This window comes from Magnolia sinica, chromosome 17, assembly GCF_029962835.1.
Source record: "Magnolia sinica isolate HGM2019 chromosome 17, MsV1, whole genome shotgun sequence".
In the NCBI taxonomy this organism is placed as follows: domain Eukaryota; kingdom Viridiplantae; phylum Streptophyta; class Magnoliopsida; order Magnoliales; family Magnoliaceae; genus Magnolia; species Magnolia sinica.
In genome coordinates, this window is record NC_080589.1 from 3,516,682 (window position 1) to 3,535,880 (window position 19,199).

The window sequence follows — 19,199 nt, forward strand, 5'->3', positions numbered from 1 at the left end:
CGCATATCTGAGCTGCTGTTTCAATGCACAGCTCTCAGAGCTGCCGTCTCTCTCTCTCTCTCTCTCTCTCTCTCTCTCTCTCATCTGCATGCAGCTGAATTCAAGGTATTTCTCATCACCCTTCTCTGCTTCTAAATCCTTCATCTCGTTTCTGCAATGTTATTTTATTTTGGTCTCCTTCCTTCACCATTTCCGTCTCTGATCATGTTTTTGTTTTTTTACTATTCGTTTTCTTTCACTCGAATTCATCATTTCTTCATTTGGGTATGCTTTTCTTCCTGTTTTATGAATTGGGTTTTTGTTGGAAGTTTGAAATTTTGAAGTTCTTGTTATGTGATTCTGTGATGGGTTGGTCAACATTTTCGTCTTTTACTCGTTTTTTTTTTTTTTCTCACTCGAATTCAGCATTTCTTCATATTGGTTTGCTTTTCTTCATGTTTTATGAATTGGGTTTTTGTTGGGAGTTTGAAACTTTGAAGTCTTCTGTGATGGGTCGGTCACCATTTTCGTCTTTTATTTTTTTATTTTTTATTTTTCTGATTTCATTCGAATTCATCATTTCTTCATTTGGGTCTGCTTTTCTTCCTGTTGGAATTTTGAAAATTGAAGTTCTGGCCATGTGATTCTGTGATGGGTGGGTGGTCACCATTTCCATTTTTTATTTTTATTTTTCCATTCTTTCAAACAAATTCATTATTACTTCATTTGGGTCTTCTTTTCTTCATGTTTTATGATTTTGGGTTTTTGTTGGAAGTTTGAAAATCTGTAGTTCTGGTTATGTGATTCTGTGATGGGTAGGCTACCATTTTCGTTTTTTAAAAAAAAAAAATTTTGTTTTTTTTTTAAAACTCGAACTCAACATTTCTTCATTTGGGTGTGCTTTTTTTTTTTTTTTTTTTCTGCTTTATGAATTGGGTTTTTGTTGGAATTTTGAAATTTTGAATGGGCTGGTCAGCATTTTCCTCTTTTATTTTCAATTTTCCTTATTTCACTCAAATTCATCATTTTTTGGGTCTGCTTTTCTTCCTGTTTTATGAATTGGGTTCTTGTTGGAAATTTGAAAATTTGAAGCTCTGATTATGTAATTCTGTGATGGGTCGGCCACCATTTTCCATCTTTTATTTTGAATTTTCCTTATTTCACTCAATTCATCATTTCTTCGTTTGGGTCTGCTCTTTTTTTCTTCTTTTTTTTTTCCTGTTTTATGAATTGATTTTTTGTTTGGAAATTTGAAATTTTGAAGTTCTGGTTATGTGATTCTGTGATGGGTCAGTCACCATTTTCCATCTTTTATTTTTGTTTTTCCTTATTTCACTTAAATTCAGCATTTCTTTATTTGGGTCTGCTTTTCTTCCCGTTTTATGAATTGGTTTTTTGTTGGAATTTTGAAAATTTGAAGTTCTGGTTACGTGATCCTGTGATGGGCTGATCACTAATTTTTCCTGTGTTCATGTTTTTAATTTTTTGTTTTCCTTTTCAAAAAAATTATAATTTCTTCATTTCGGCCTGCATTTTCTTTCCCTGTTTTCTGAATTGGGTTTTTGTTGTAATTTTGAATATTTGAAGAGTTGATTTTGTGCTTCTGTGATAGGTCAGTTTCTTGTGTTGCCGTGATTGATTCTGCCCTTGATTTTCAGAAAATGATTGAAGAACTGTCATTGCAAATGGCCTTTTTAGTTTTCCGCTGTTTTCTGTGATGCAGGCTTGTGTGTTTGTCTATGATTCTTGACCATGTGAGTTCTGGGAGCAGTAGTCACACCTCAATTGCACATGTGTCATGCATGCAATTCAATCTAGACCGTCCACTGTGATGGGCCTGTTGTGACTGTTGAATTTGTACTGCCAATCACCTTTTCATTTAACTGTCCGTTGATGACACCAATTGAAAGGTGAAAACATTCTAGTGATTATGACTTTTGCTCTATGCTTCATCCATGATGGGGCCTCAATTTGGATGGTCTGGATTGACTTACACACATGCTGCATGCACTATGGATACATTGTTACAACTCCCTTAGGTGTAGCAAACTCACAGCCATGGACTGATGACTCGGATGATCATCCAGTCAGACCCAATCTGGTTCGACACCATGAGTCACCCCGGACTCGAAAGAGTCAGGTCATTTGAACTCCTACTCGAGCATGTCACGGCTCGACTTGATACTGGACCAGTTGAGTTGAATCGCCAACCCTTAAGTACATGTTCATGATGCATGATTCTTTGGTTTTCTTTGAGTGAGGATTTTTTTTTGGAGATGGATCATTCAAATATAAAAATTGTCTTATTTAGATAGATATGCTTAAGTGCCGAAATACATATGTGGATGTTCTCAACTCTGGTATGGAGAGATGACTATGATTGACTCAATGGATCACTCAGTATATTCATTGTAGCTCATACCATTCTATAGCACGAATATGGTTCACATTGTTGGACATGGCCCTGGATCGCTCGCCTCCCCTCCTCTTCCCTGCTCTGTACCACTAAAAGCTTGCGCAAATGGGTGAGCCCTCAAGATATGATGGTCTATAGAATCTTGGAACATTCGCACAAAGCCAAAGATGAACGGTCTACGTCTAGAGGTCCACCTAACCACTACATGAGCAGAGAGGATATGATCACCTCTCTTATTCTATGGTTCGGATAGCCTAGATTACGATCAATGGCTTTGATCATCTAGAGGCAAGCCAGATGGGCAAGCCGAGTTAAACTCTCCTCGATCTTTTTCTCTCCAGGAACTCCCGTTTTTTGGATATATTGTACGAACGAATAATTTCTTTTTTTCTTTTTATAAAGTGAGTGATCTCTTTTCATATCCCAGTCCCTTTCTAATTTAACATTCAAATTTAAATGAAGAAAAAGGGATCCGAGGAAAGACATATAGGACTCACCCACAAGTGTGTCTCGTAGGCCTATTTCCAACATCTCCCACTCAATGACGTTGGGGGATGAGCATAATATAAAATGTTCATTTAGCTCATCTAATAACAACCAAAATGAAAGATCGTGATCATAAGAATTGGAGGCGTGAGACTAGCTGGAATACTGTTGTCTTCTCACAGGTGTTTGAATGCAAAGTGACCACTTAACTACCACTCAATAATCCAAGCTTTATTATGCCTATACTAGTGACCACACCAGATGGAGTTTACTGCCGATCTGGAGTATTCGGCTGACATACGCACTTAATCAAACTTATCGAGTCATTCTGAAAAGATTTCTCACAAATATCGATTTAGATCTCTCGTTGGCAAGATGATTTTATGCATATTTTATTCGTGTGTGCTTAAGCATTTTCTTGTCAATTTTTCACATGATTCACAAATGCGATTAATTATAGGGGCATGCTCCAGTGGTATGAGGCAGATGCGGAGCCCATGTGATGCATGAATGAAATCCAACCTGTCCATCAGATGGGTTAGCACATGATATCCACAGATCCTGAAAATCAGGCTGATCCGTGAATCAAGTGGGCCACACCAGGTGGTGGAAGTTGGGATTTTCTCTGAGTGCCCACCTTGTTGTTTATCTAGAATCTACGCTGTTCAGACCCTTCATCTCTCTCAGGCCAAAAATCAGGCTGTTTTGCAATTCAGGTGGGCCCCTTTACAAGTATAGGGTGGAAGTCATCTCTCACAATGTTCCCTCTGGTGTGGCCTACCCAAGTGATGGATCAAGCTGATTTTTGGTACTTGTAGGTATTATGAGATGAAGGGTCTGACGGACTGATTGGATGACCTTCATTCATCATGTGGGCCCCACATCTTCCTCTTACCTAAGCTCATGGTTGTGCTGGTGCCATTAGAGCACACCTCTTTGACGCTATCAGGCATAGAATTCGCCCATGTAAATTAATAGATAATCATGGCTTCCTTGTGACTACATCAGGTATCTGCTAGAATAGCTCCCTTTTAGCATACTTACGGCTATCTCATGGCTCAAAAGGGGAACCAACAGAAGAATGGCTTAGATTGCAATACTACAAACAGCAAACATACACCTTCAGAATCAATGGGCCCATCATTGCAAGAGAAGAAAGATAAGGTAAAGGCATATGAGGGAAATGTTATTGATGGGTGCTGGCCAAGCAGCTCATCTGACGTAAGAATGAATAACACCAAACATTTGGGAGATGAGAAGAAAAGCACACCGAAATCTGACACCATCGGTAGCAAGGAAGAACTGGCTGATGATGATAAAGCACTTCATTTAGAACAACCAATGCCCATGTCTAGAAATTCAAGAGATGGTGTAGGAAATGAATCAATGTCTGATGATTCCAAGTTAAGAGATGAGGTGACACCAGTAGGCAGTAGCCATGGTCCAAAAGATATGGAAAGCGGTTCAGACCACTTGCAGCACGGTTTGGCGGCCGAGGATGTGATGGCTGGTAGGAGTTTAGGAGCTTCAGCTTTGTCTATCTGGGAAGTGGTCAGCGGGTGGCTCGAAAGGCAGAAGCAATCAATCAATATTTCAATGCCCATTTTATTCAACCTGTGTAATTACGTCCGTCTCAGGGCTGAGTATCTTATTTTCTGGAGGTGTCTTGTGCCTTTTGGGAAGTTGGTGCTGCTTCTTTCCTTGCTTTGGTTGGGGTGCTGTCTTAGGGGCTTCCGTTCCTTACTCCACCAGGGAACAGCATGCTTTTTCACAGTTATATGGTGCAGCATTCTCTCAATTATTGGAATGGTTGGCGTTTCCAAATTTCTTATGTTGATGGTGAGTTTTGACTCGTCTCTTTCTCTGTACTTTGTTTCTTTGTTCTTCCAGTAGAGATGATTTGCTAAGTAATATTTTAGCTGCAGAACTTTTTTCACCTTTTCATTTGAGACCTGACTTTTGAGGGTAAAATATTTGTATCGAACTTGGTTATGTTCCAGGTAAATGCTAATAAGAAGCACTATAATAATAAACAAAAATGCAAACCAGAAATTAGATGGTGCAAATCGAAATGGTTTCTTCTGCCTTTCTCATTGCTATGGAGATCGATGTTACTTGAGAACATAGTTCTAGAACTCACGGATTCAACTTGAAACTTGAGTCAACTTGATTCTGTGAGATTTGGAGCCAAGTCACTGGGCTGAGTTTTTGAGAGATCGTTGAGTTGACTCATAAACTCAGTCAACTCGACATGACTTGCACCTACTCGATTGAGTGCCTCACCTTGTCAAGCACTTTTAAAGTAAAATGTTAAAGTGTGGAGGGGAGATTCAAACACAAAACCTCTGTTATCAGGAGCAAGTATTAATTATTAAACCAGTGTATTAAACTAGTTGACCAAACATGACTTTGTTTTGTTAGCTTTTGCATTAATATCCTCGCTATTTTAATTTTGTTTATGAAAATACTGAGTCGAGTCATTTAAATATTTGATTGAATCTTCAAGTCAGCCCAACCCGACTAGACATCAAGTGGAGTTTTTGGGTTTTTTGAACTATGCTCAGGTATGGACACAGGTACAGTCTAAGTGCTCAAATCAACCTCATATTTCAGTATTTTTGTTATTTAAACATTTCTTGACTTATTTTTATTTTTAAATGTGCTTTAGGCTGTGCCTTTTTTTTTTCTTTTCTTTTTTTTTTTCTTTTTTTTTTTTTTAAAAAAAAAGCACTCACACCCCACATACACCCATGCACTCACATCACAGGGGGATTTCACCACAATGGGTACTCGAACCCATGACCTCGTATTGAAACTCTTACGAGTCTACCACCGAGGCATGAGTAAGGACCCATGATTTAGGCTGTGCTTGGTTCATTAAAATTTCATGAAATATCATGGAAATTTGCATCAAAATAAGGCTAATTAATCATGAAATATCATCATATTTGGTTCAACCAAACTCTCTCATTATCTATTACTATTTTTCATTTAAGATATTCACGTAAGGCTTACTCATATCTGATACAGGTCCATACCTTTACCCTCTTTATATCATATCCAACAAACATATACTTTGAGGCATTCGAAGGCTATGGGTATCATAGATGGAAATACTAGAATAAAACCATTAGGATTTTCTGTAACTAGATTCTATTTTAAATGCCAATATGATAGTCCATCAACAAGGAGCAGGTCCATTAATTTCAAGCATGACATCAAACTCTGGAGGTGTCTCTTCCTCGTATATGGGTCAAACTTTGGCAGTGTCACTTCCTATTTACAGATCAAAGTTCAACTCATTCTGTTTATTTTGAGATAATCATGTCCTTATTGCTTGGTTTTGTTGCCTTTATTGTTGCAGTTTCTGTTTTCTTATGCAGTGAAATTTTCTACATGATCCAGGTAATAGCTGGTATAGTGGCGGTTTTCAGTGGTTATGCTCTTGCAGTTTTGGTAACTGGAATCTTTGCAACTGTATTTTTGTGGATGTATGGCAGCTTTGGGATAACTGGATCCATCGTCTTTGTTGGAGGTTCACACTTGTCCTTTGTTGGGTGAGGAATTATATTATCCTCAAGTCGAGGATATGCATCGAGTCTTCAATGTTAATGGCTCATTGATCCAGACTGCTGATCTGTTGGTCCCTACTGTAGATCGGTCATGCCTCGAAGATCCCTCTGATCAGAGTATTGCAGAAATCCAATCTTTGAACTTTTTTCTGTTGAATATGGAGCCTTACTGTATTTATCTTCTAACTTGCCTATTTATTTACAGGACCCAGATTAAAAAGATTGGACTTTTCTATTGAGGGGAATTTCATGGACTTGTCCATCTGTGGTAGGGCCCAATGGACAAATTCTTTGGATCTAAATGTGGACTGACTAGTACCAACTGAAAACCTGAGGATCATATAATTTCCCTTGTAAATTTGGATTTTATCACTTTGCTTCTGAACTTGGCAAAAATTGCTAAGATCTTGCTGCTTTAAAATGCAGTGATTGCACTTTCTTTGGGCCTTGAACGCCCTGCAATCGCAATTGCCACCCTTTATTCTATACATTGCACAACAAGCTATGTTGGATGGCTCGGCTTGCTCTTGGGATTAAACCTCTCTTTCATTTCGAGTGATGGCCTGATGCACTTTCTAAAAAATAACCCAAATGAGCACAGACGCAATCGCTCCCAACGACGATCAGCGGAAAGCCGAGGTAGGCAGCCTTCAGGTGATGCCTTTTGGTCTGCTTCTAGGAGATCTACAACAGGTGGGGCTGAAGCAGAATTAACATCTGAAGCTGAAGTTGTTCGGCTGTTGAAGTGTAAGGATCACTATGCGGCATTGGGCTTGTCCCGTTACGAGCAGATAGATGTTTCTTGGCTCAAGCGGGAGTACCGTAAAAAGGTGCCTAGCAATTTATGATTTCTTACTCTCAACTTGCTCGAATAATCTGCTACCGCCATCGTGTTTTACACTTGTCAATGGTTCCTGTAGTTCAATTTCTGTGATGTGGTTGTGTAGGCAATGCTGGTCCACCCAGATAAAAATAAGGGTAATGAAAAGGCTGTAGAAGCCTTCAAGAAACTCCAAAATGCATATGAGGTATTAATACTTTGGTTTTGTAGTTGCCTTTTTTTCCCTTGAAATAAGTGCCGCACTTTCTCAGTTCAAGTTGGAAACTGTGTCCTTATACAATGGGAGTGTTTATATCCAGGTTTTGCTAGATTCATTGAAGCGAAAAGCATATGACATGGAATTGAGGAGGGACGAGTTGCTGAACTATTTCCGCAGGTTCCAAAGTTCCTCTCAGGTGTGTTTTTTCCCCCATTTCAGGTTTTTTGGAGGTCGGTTTCCTTTTTGTCCATATTGAATCAAACCCATCTTTTGACACATTGAAAGTTTCGTCCTTCATCTAAATCACTTGGCCTCATGGTTTTTAGACTTGGCAACTTGGATCGACTTGTTTGGAATCCAGTTGAGTCATGACTTGGCCTCAAGGGTGACCTAGGGAGCGACTTGTCTGAGTCTTAAAACTGTGCTTAGCCTAGAACGGAAGCTCCAAGATGCATAACCCTTATTTCCAGGAACCAAACATTGAAATAGCATAACCCTTGTTTTGGGTCTTTTTGTAGAAGGAAAATAGACTCAAATAGCACATGTGAGGAATAAACAATGTTGTAATCTTAGTAGATTAAAGGGCGTTTTCGTAGTGTAGCACCAAAGATGAACTCAAACTAGAAGCGTGAGTTTTGACGAATGTTTCCATCTCTAGATGCTCCTATATAAGGAAAAATATGCGGAATCGCTCCAAAAAAGGCCCCAAGGAGTCGACACCAAAGGGTTGCTTGAAGCATTGCTCCTCTTTAGGTTTTGGATGGGAGTGCAACTCAGGTGGGTTGGGTCGGGTTCAGGGTCAACCCGAGCCCAACCCAACTTCAAAAGGATCCAATCTGCAACCCGACCAAATTCCACCCCTATGTTCGCAATCCAAAACCAACGCAATTTTTGCTATACTCACTGCTAATCTGACCCAACCCAACCCAAATACATGTGAATATTCCCAACCCAACCCGAATTTTCTGAACCCAAATCCAACCCAATTTTAGGTTGGATTGAAGTTTTCCAACCCTAAACTGACCCAAGGACCTTGAAAACCCAACATGAATCCGTGTTGGGTTAATTGCATTCAGGTTGACCCAAATCCCACAGTAAGAAATAAATGATGGGGACATCACGCGCACACGCGCACTCACGCCGCCCCCTCTACGCACGTATGCCAGAAGGAGGGCTCCACTGTCGATCTGGATCGATGACGACGTCCAGGGAGGGCCTCCTACCTAGAAGATGAAGTTTTGATTCAAAAGAGTGGGCCCGTTAGTCAAGAAAAGCCCATCATGGGATCTCATGATCGTGGCTCACTAGTCAGATTGATTTCATATTTTAAGTTTTGCTTATTAATGTTATTTAGAACATCATGGACACTTTAAATTTCTTTGATTAGTTTTTATTTTGGTTTACTTCATCGCCAAGTAATAGGTTGCGCACATGGCGCGAGTTTTGGGGTATAGGGTTTTCTTATAAATAGGCACCCATTGTAGCTTTTTTTTAATTGATTGAAGATTAATAAAAATTCTGCGTTTTCCTACTCTCTGAGTTGTGAAGCCTAATTGGATGCAAAGCCCTCCCTTCATCGAAGGGTTAACTACCGTGGTACGAAGCCACATCTATCCCGATTCACCCCCATCCATCGTCATCTCTACTACCCATCTTCTACAATCCCTTCTTCTCATCTCACCCCATCATCTACACTTTGAATCAATCATCTATTGCAGCAATTCTCCTCCCCACAGCAAAATTTTAAAATCTGGCCCTACAGGAGGGTTGAAACTTCGGCGTAACACCACGCACAAACCGTACATCGGATCGAGCTGAGATTTGGGAGTTTTGGAGTCCCTAGCCGACCAGGGCCAAGGTGGCCTTTTTCTGAATAGTGGGCCCCACACACGTGTGGCTGAGATCACACACATGTGCGTCTAGGCCATTGTTGTTGTCCACGCGTGTGGTACTTCTCTGGTTCGTCTCTCTCCTCTCTTTCACTCCGCTTTCACCCAAAATCCCTAAACCTAACCCAATTACTCAAATCTCCAATTTTATGCCCCTTTTCTTACCCTAGGGTTCCTTGATTTGAAATTGGTGAATCCCTTAGATTAGGGACTGATTACTATTCATGTGTGGATGATTATTTCTTATCTTTGAGTATCGTTTGGTTCATAATTTTTATTGATCTAGCCCTATCATTTGTAGGCCTGGACCTAATTGAATGTTTGGACTTTCATGTGGGATATGGAATTTGTGTAATTATTTATGAACTAACATGATCTTAAGCCTGAAATCTCGCCTATCATATTTACTTTTCATCTCCTGCATCAACAAAGATCTTTTTATTTAAAAGAAGCATCATTGGAATCTCCCCATTATTCCATATATAGCCAAACACATAAACCAAGAGCAAAGAAGTCAAGGCTAAAAAGCTCTATTGGTCCACATGATTAACTCTCCTAAATATTTCAAAGTTGAAATTAGTCAAGTACGAAATATAAGTAGGACACGTCTGAGTTTGTCTCGGAGTGTGGACATATCAAATTTTTAGGTTTCACACTTGCAGTATGTAGATGATACACTTTTATTTTGTAAGGTAGATGAGTTCAAAGTGCAAAATCTTCAGTCAATTATAGCATCATTCGAGGCGGTTTCCAGTTTGAGGGTGAACATCAGTAAAAGTGAGATTCTCGGAGTTGGGCTCTCTACTAAAGAGACCTAAAATTTTGCATCGATATTTGGTTGTAGAGAGAGGTCCTTCCCGTCTACATATCTTGGCCTCCCGTTATGCATAGGTAAACCGACCAAACACACGTGGGACATAGTGATCGAGAGATGTGAGAGGAAGATGTCTAAATGGAACTTGAAATATTTATCTATGGGCAGAAGACTGACTTGGATCCAAGCGTTAGTGAAAAACGTTCCAGTTTATTTCATGTCTCTTTTTAAATGTTCTAAGGCGATCTTAAAAAAACTAGAAAAGCTAAGGAGGGATTTCTTTTGGAAAGGATCAGACATGTCGCATAAGTTTCACCTTATTAGATGGGAAGATGTGTGCAAACCGCAGAACCAAGGAGGAGCAGGTCTGAGAAAGTTAAAAGAGATGAATCTAGTGTTGCTAGGGAAATGGGTGTGGAGGTTTGGGGTGGAGAGGGGAGCTAGGTGGAGCTTGTTGGAAAAGAAATACAGGATTGATGAATCCGGGTGGTGGACCAAATCTTCTTCGTTGTATCGTGCTTCTTACTTACGGGAGTCGGTGGTGTCTTTAAAGCAAAAGGTTTGGGAAGGGATAGGCTTCGAATTGAGGAATGGGGAAAATATTCATTTTTGGAAAGATAGATGGCTAGGTGACAATTCTTTGAGAGATTCCTTTCCTAGATTAGTGGGGATAGCTAAGGAAGCAAACATGAAGTTCAGTAGTTGTTTCTCGTGGAGGGGTCAAGAAGCAATTTGGGCTCCCCCAATGTAGAAGGAATTTGGGTGAAGAAGAGATTCAAGAATTCGCTTCTCCTACCATTTGTTTGGAGAAGGCTTCTCTGGTTGTTTTGAGAACGGATTCTCTAAGATGGTTAGCGCCGACAAGTTTTGTTTGGCAGTATGGTGCTCCATTGAAGGTAGCGGTTTTTAGGTGGTTAGTCGGTTTGAACAAGGCGTTTACTATTGATAGTCTTTCAAAGAGGAACATGGTTCTTCCGAATGCCTGCTCACTTTATTTGCGAGATGCGGAATCAGTAAATCATATGTTTCTTCATTGTTCTTTCGCTAGAGAGGTGTGGGATTCCTTATTCTAGCTTTTCAGGGTTTTATGGATGATTCCGGGCTCAATTGACAGTTTTCTTCTAGCTTGGCATGGAGGGGGAGTCGGGAAATCAGAGAAGATCTGGAGGCTTATTGGGCTAGCAGTTCTGTGGGCGCTTTGGTTAGAAAGAAATAATCGAGTGTTCAAGATCAAGACCAACTCAACAAAAAATATTTTTAAGAGGGTTAAATCTCTAGTTGTAGAATGGGCTTTGGCTTTGGCTTTGGCTTCGGCTAGCCCTTCTTCTTTCCCATTGGGCTGGTAGTTGTTGGCCTTTTGGCTTATTCTTTTGTATATTTTTGCTTTGGCCTTTAATGAAATTATCATCTTTCAAAAAAAGAAAAGAAATCTAAGTAGGACACCTACTACCACTTTGCTGCTAAAGAGTATTATAAGTACAGTGTTTGCGCATAAGGCAAAATAAGGTGTACGGCTCAGTGATGCAACTAGTTGGTGATATGGGACATCTGATTACTTTGCTCTCCCCACAGTCAGTGGGGCCACTAGATCAGTCCAAAACAGCCATACAATTCCTTGATCTGATCCAACATAAACATTAGAACTCTTGATCTGATCAATGTAGTCAATCAAGTCTATGACGACCCTTTATGTGGTATACATCTTCAATCAAGTCAATGCAGACCCTTCATCGATTGATGTGATCCATTCGATCAGTCAATCAACTCTTGATCTGATCCATATGATCAATTACTTCATATTTTACAGTCCAGATATTCAATGAGGACAAGTTGGATGGCTTATATTTTCAATATGGATGGTTGGGTGGTTCATATCTTCGATATGGAGGGTTTGATTACCCTGATTTATTGCTGGGACTATAGCGGCATGATCCTTCTAGTCAGGTTCTGCTCCTGCTTCAAGCCGCGCTTCAAAACCCACTCCTACTGCCTCGCTGTTTATACCTGCTAACATTTTGAAACAGATGCTTCCTCGCTCTTGCACCCGAATATGTTGCCACTTCGCTTTAGATTCATGCAACTATAGTTGGGACCTAATCTGGCACTGATCTGCAATCCGATGACCTGATCTTCGATCGACCAACAATCAAACCATTCTTGCTCTCCCATTGGATGGACCGATGGTCCTGCATCATTTGCATCATTTCTGATGGTCCATATCAATAAAAGAATGATGCCAAATTTCCAATTACTGATAATATATAAATGTAATGGGAAACATGCATATTCCACACCTGACACAGTCCGGAGTCGTGTAATGTGCATGCTTTCAGATCATTATACTCAATACATGTGTCTCTTTTATTTATTTATTTAGTTTTCGTTCTTCTGTGTTATGTGGTTTTCTTGACGGTCTCACCATTCAAAATCATCATGCCCATCTCGCTGTGTATTGCTTAAGGTTTCAAGCTTGCCCTTTGTTCTCCAGAATCAAAGGCATGGTTTCTTTGCATCTTGGTTCTGTCGTTCTGAAGCTGATGGTAATGACTCCCATGGAGATTCGAGAAGAATAGCTTGCAAAAAGTGCGGTGATTTTCACACGTGGGCATATACAGATAGATCAAAATTCCAAGCAAGATGGTGCCAGGTTTCCTTTTATCCCCTTCAATTTTGCATTTTTGCAGGACTTCATGCCATTTCTACATAACGATTGATGGAATGAATCAGTGGAAGAAATTAGTGAGTTTATGTGGTGTTGATATTTTCAATGAGGCTGTGTTTGGTAGGACTGCAAAGATTTCCATCAAGCTAAAGACGGAGACGGATGGGTTGAACAATCTTTTCATCCCTTTTTATTTGGATTGTTTCAGAAGGTATTGATGCATGAGTTATGGTGTATCATACATTGTAAACATATCAGGCGTGTCCGCCAAAAAAGCTATTTTTTGTATGTTAATCACTTATCGCAAATGCTTACCAAATACTGATATTGACACAAAAATGGATATCTAAAGTAGGGATACTATTCTGTATTGCCTGAAATCGAAAACGTGGATGAGGATATGAATATCCTGTATGATACATTGGCAATCTGACACATTCATAACATGAGAAAATTCCTTAAGTGTCTGAAAGACAATGCACCTAAAAATAAGATGTGATCGAAGTTGAACTTTAATCTAAAGTACTCTCGCGTCATATTTTATCAACCACGGTACCCTAGGCTGATATAGGTAGGAGTGCAAATAGGCCAGTGACCAATAATAAATGGGTATCTGAATTTGGACTGTTGGGCTCAGGTCTGGGTCCAAAACTCTGCCTTGACTATTAAATGGGTTAGGTCTGGATCGTCCTTATAGATGACCAGAGATCCAACATGCCACAGACCTAACTTCTAAATGGGTCGGGTTTGGACCAGGTGTTTTAAATAGCTACACTATGTAGGGTGTAGCGTATGCTACATAGCGTAGCTTACCCTTAATGATACGTAACTCATGCAGCTTAAGTCGTTCGTAGCCTACGCTACATGCTATGTAGCTCACATTACAAATTATTTTTCACTATAATATTAAAATCATTGAAAACATTAGGTAATTTTTCTATTTTCAATATAATAAAAAAATTAGTATTTTTTTCAATGCTTTTCATAAAAATAATATAAGTATGAGTATTAAATCAGTTCTACTGCTCTTTCTTTACCTTTACACTTAATCGTTACCCATTTTTTATTACCTTAGATTGCGTTTGGTAGCACCAAATATCATGAAATTTTGTTAAATTTCATTATTAATCAGCCTATTTTGGTGCAAAATATCATGAAGTTGGTGCAACCAAGCACAACCTTGATTAAAAATTCTAGAAGTAGTGTAGCGTAAGCAATACGCTATGTAGCTTACGCCTCACGCTTCAAAGGGGTGAACGCTATGCTACATGCTATGTGCTATTTAAAACACTGGTTTGGACTACCAAAAAACTGGATCCGGCTTGATGCCGTCCTTTAAATCCCCAAGATCTTCTTCTCTTTATTATCTTTAAATACCTTGATATAACTCTACCTAGTGGTAGTGTTTACCCTGTAACTGAGTAAAGATGGAAGGTTAATGTGAGTTAGGCAATAAGTTGTCAAACCCTTGCCAAGCAGATAATGAGAATCCCAGTTTCGAATATTGATAATTGAAAAAAGGAGATTCATAGAGTAAAGCCCAAATAGCTGGGACAAGACTATGATGATGTTGATGGTGATTATTATTTTAATTAACTGTTATTGTTTTAAGTGAACTCGCATCTAAAAATATTAGGTTTTGTTTTTTAGTAGCATCCTTTAGAGTACTTTGGTTTCATGAAATATCACTAAAATTTGCACCCAATTAAACTGAACAATCATGAAAAGTCACCAAATTAAACTGATTAAGCATGAAATATCATGATCTTTGGCATAACCAAATGCACCCTTAATTAAGGTAGTCGTGATTAAAACTATGGTATTCCATAACGGTAATGGTGGCCGTAACAGCCACCACCGTTACCATTATGATACAGGCCATAACAGCTGTTACGGCTCTTCTACTTTTTTCTTTTTTCTTTTTTTTTTTCTTTTTGAAAAAAAAAAAAACCATTACAGGGCCGTTACGACCCCTTTTTCTATAAGGGCCATTTCGGCCCAGTAATGCGTCACGGTTATGACCGTTTCCAAAACGTAACGGCCTTAATAGGAAGTCTATATTAAATGGGTAATTATAGATTACACAAGCCCAACTCAGACTCAACCCAAACCCTATCACTAGATGCTAGGGTGCTTAAAAGGAAGTCAATATCTAATGGTGATGTACAGATTGAGCCAACCCCAAATAGCTGGGACAAGGCAATGATGGTGATTATTACTATTGTCTTTAATTGACTGTTACTGATTTAGTGAACTCACATTTTAAAAATATTAGGGCCCACCCCTCATCACACATAATTGGGATAAAGTCTAATATTGATTTTGGCGGACCCCATGCCCTCAACGTAGGATATGCTACACTAAAGCAGCACTTTCCTTTGCATAAATGCAAATAGTGGTTTTTATGGGTTTTCTCAAAAAACCTTCTTAATCGCGTTTGTGTGGAGGAAAACCACTGCTTTAGTGCATCCTACATGGAGAGGATGGGACCCGCAAAAATTGGGATTAGACTTAATCCCGATTATGTGGGATCCCCCTTCCCAAATTGGCCCTCTAACCCAACTCAAACCTGACAAATAGATGCACTTTTAGGGGTCGTTTGGATGCATGTAAATGGTTTAAGTGGTAAATGTTTTACAGGTGTAAATCATTTACAGCCCACTGCTTGGCTGTAAGCTGTAAATGATTGTCTGTGTTTGGATAGCCTGTAAATTGTTTAAGTCCTGTAAATGGAGAGCCGATCTTTCCATTTATAGCTGTTAATCTGCTGTAAATGGAGAGCCTATAAATGAAATCACAACTTTTTTTCCCGAAATCAAATGGGGCTGAAAGCTGTAAATCATTTACAGGCATTTTTCATCATCCAAACACAGACTGTAAACCATTTATGTGTAAATCATTTACAGTTAGCACCATTTACAGGCATCCAAACAACCCCTTAATTAAAATCTAAAAACCTACCTAAAGAAAACATGCAGCAGGGTGCTTAGAAGGAAATCTGTATTTATCAGTGACCTAGAAATTGAACTGACCCCAATAGCTGGGACAAGGTGGTGATGATGATGATTATCTTTAATCAACTGTAATTGTTCTAGTGAACTTGCATGGCAAAAACATTAGATTTTGTTTTAAGTAGCATCCTTCAATTAAGTCAGTTATCTTGATTAAAACCTAAAACCCTACCTAAAGAGAGCATGTGGCAGGGTGCTTAATAGGGGGTCTATATTAAATGGTCAATTAGATAACAGTCAAACCCAACTCAGAACGATAGATTCGCTAAAAACCTACCTAAAAAATACGGGCGTCATGTCGCACAAAAGGAAGTCTATATTTAATAAGGTTCTAAAGATTAAGCCTACCCCAAATAGTTGGGACAAGGCTATGATGATGATGATCTTTAATTCACTGGGATCTTTTTCGTGAACTCGCATTCTAAGAAATTATCTTTTGTTTTAAGTAGCGTCCTTTAATAAGACAATGATTCTTGATTAAAACCTGAAATCCTACCTAAAGATAATATGTGGTAGGGTGCTTAATAGGAAACCTACATTAGATGGGAATTAGAGTTTAGGCAAACCTGATTCAGACCTGACCCAAACCTGACCGATAATTACTCTTAATTAGAACCTAAAAACATGCATTGTGGTTCTTAAAAGGAAGCCTATATTATATAGAACCTAGAGATTTATGCAAAGCCAACTTAGACCGTAGGACCTAGAGATTTATACGAAGCCAACTTAGACCCAACCCAAAACCAACTGATAGATACTCTTAATTAGAAACTAAAAACCTACCTAAAGAAACATGCCGTAGGGTGCCAAGAAGGAAGTTATATTAAAAAGAGACTGAGATTGGGCAAACCCAACACAGACCCAGCCAAAACCCGACCGATAGATAAATGGGACGAGTTAGATCCTCCTAGTCCAAACCTGACCAATAGATAAATGGGAAGAGCTGGATCCTCTTAGTCTAGACCCGACCGCACGCAGCTTATTTTGACTTGGACCCAAGCCATGTACTAATGGATTGGGTCAATGGCTGAAATGCAGACCCAATAATCAGATCCGGTCTCGAACTCTACTTGAGTCGACCCATGTGCACCCTTATATTGTCGTATCATGTTTTCGTAGCTTGTTTTGTGGAATTAGACTTTTATGTTCATGAAGTTCATCTGCTCAAGAGATGAATTAATATCAGTCAACATAAAAGTTCTGATTATTTACTGACATTATGAATGGTCAATGATTGGAACAGGTGCTGTTTTGCTAATGTGGTGTCATTTGGTGTTGTTTTGCACAGGTGGGTGCTCCCTGTGCATACGTTTGCATTGGAGGAAAAATATATAACGTAACCAAATGGCTTACTTGTCAGGTGAGAACTTTTCTTCTTTTTCTTTTCATCGACGATGGCTACTTGATAAATCAGCATTAAATACTTCTAATTATTATTATTCTGAAATGCTTACACAAAGGTCAATAAATAACCCAAGATTGGATCACTTTGAACCGGTTGTTATCAAGGTTTAATGTATTGTCTGATATACGGCTGTATCAGCCCGATGCAAGGGCGACGCAGGGCGATACGGCCCTATGTTGGTGGTGAACAGTTTGATATGCAAAAACCGATTTGCAAACCATGGTTGTTATTGGTGTTCAAGCCCGAAACCTCATCTTTTAATTGCAAATGCTAATGATGGTGGCCTGGCCGTCTGCCTACCTGATTTCTAGGAGCTTTCCATAATGTTTTCCACCTTCATTCAACTCACTGTGCATTTTTGTTGCAGGGAATCAGATGTGCAGCTAACACTCACAAGCCGAGCTTTCACGTCAGCGCCAGCAATGCCTCCAAGCATGGCACTACGGGAACTGGTTCAACATCCAAAGGCAGTGGAATGCCAGCCTTCTACATGGATGAGAGCCTGACAGACGAGGCATTCTTCGAGTGGTTGCAGAACACAGTGCAGTTGAGCGTGTTTGAAGCTGGCAGCCCATCATCCGAGAGCCCTTCAACCAGCAGTGGCTCCAAGAGCGGTGGCAGCAATGGTGGAAAGAGAAAGAAGAAGGGAAAGAAGCAATGGTGAGCACCCATTTCCTCAGAGACCCAAAATCAACCTTCTCCAGAGCAGGTGATCTTTCCATAGATATGAAAGCTATCTAAATATACACTAAACACCATATTGTTAGCTTGTAGGCCTTTTATCAGTAGACATTTTCATTTCATTCTCAATACATCGTTCTGTACAGTCGACTTTCTTTTTACGTTTTGCATCAAAATCATCGAAATATGCTCGTTCTGTACAGGCAATTTCTCTTTTTTCATTTTCCCATCGAGATTGTCCACATATGTTCATTTACTCACAATTTCTCTTCCTTTTTTTTTTCCTTTTTTTTTTCTAAGTTCCGCATCAAAATCGTCTAAATTTGCATAGTTAGTCTACAACAATGAAGGTTCATCAGTCATCATCTTTTAGAATACGATGTCTAGATCCAGTCACAATACTACCAACTTGTGATGGAGGTACATCTTATGGGGCATTTGGAAATCGGACTAGAAATTTTCTTTTCTGGGGGCTTTTGACATATAAATCCTTGCCTTTTGGCCTATACTCAAAGAACCCCACTACCTTTCCTTTTAAGTATTCCAGGCACACCCCTATCTTTCCAAACATTAGTAAAAAAATCCCAGCCATTGATGAGCCATACGCAAAATTGTCGTATTTTCAAAAATCCAAAACTGCCCTTGTATTTATTTATGGGTCATAACACCTTTTACCACAGTTGTTACCAACTGTCATTATGGTACATGCATGTACACATGTATGAGATCTTAACTTTCTATAATTAGGTTGGAAATTATCCGTAAATCCTTCTCCTTGCTTGACCCTAGTTTGGAAACATAGGGGTTTATATAGGAATACTTAAAAGTTGGGGGAAGGAGAAATTTGGGTGGGAATAGACCAAAAGGTAGAGGTTTATATGTCAAAAGATCCGTTTTTTATGTGTTTGATTGTTTTTAAAGGAGGGATTTTGGTTCCTTGATGAAGCTTTTCTTGGTTCGATTTTCTACATAACCAGACTCTTTTTTTCATTCAGTTGTGAAAGTACTTGATTGGATTGAATCCGCGAGTTTTTTCCTTTTAATTGGTTTTAGAATCCCTGCCTGAGGGTGTGTTTGGTTGCAGCAATTATTATGAAATTTTATGGCAATTGCACCAACATAGACATTAATCATGAAATATCACTGAAATTTCATAATATCTGGTGCAACCAAACACACCCTCAGGCAAAACAGTTTAGGAGGATTTCTTTGTATGTTTGAATTAGACTCTTTTGGAATACAAG

At 39.2% G+C, this 19,199-nt stretch overlaps 1 protein-coding gene across 5 annotated transcripts in view; it reads left to right on the forward strand.

Annotated features, from left to right (window-relative positions):
• The window catches only part of LOC131231914 (uncharacterized), a 26,366-nt gene continuing 7,167 nt past the window's right edge, over positions 1-19,199 (forward strand). For 2 of the 5 annotated variants that reach the window (XM_058228288.1, XM_058228287.1), the window contains exons 1-10: positions 1,736-1,889; positions 3,890-4,720; positions 6,287-6,416; positions 6,880-7,283; positions 7,401-7,481; positions 7,594-7,689; positions 12,658-12,843; positions 12,983-13,069; positions 17,158-17,229; positions 17,642-17,983. In XM_058228288.1, coding sequence (XP_058084271.1) covers positions 3,935-4,720; positions 6,287-6,416; positions 6,880-7,283; positions 7,401-7,481; positions 7,594-7,689; positions 12,658-12,843; positions 12,983-13,069; positions 17,158-17,229; positions 17,642-17,938 — 2,139 coding nt within the window. In that variant the 5' untranslated portion in view covers positions 1,736-1,889; positions 3,890-3,934 and the 3' untranslated portion in view covers positions 17,939-17,983. Of the gene's footprint in view, positions 106-1,735; positions 1,890-3,889; positions 4,721-6,286; positions 6,417-6,879; positions 7,284-7,400; positions 7,482-7,593; positions 7,690-12,657; positions 12,844-12,982; positions 13,070-17,157; positions 17,230-17,641; positions 18,156-19,199 lie in introns of those variants that run through there. The other 3 variants (XM_058228286.1, XM_058228285.1, XM_058228289.1) reach the window with 3 other exon arrangements.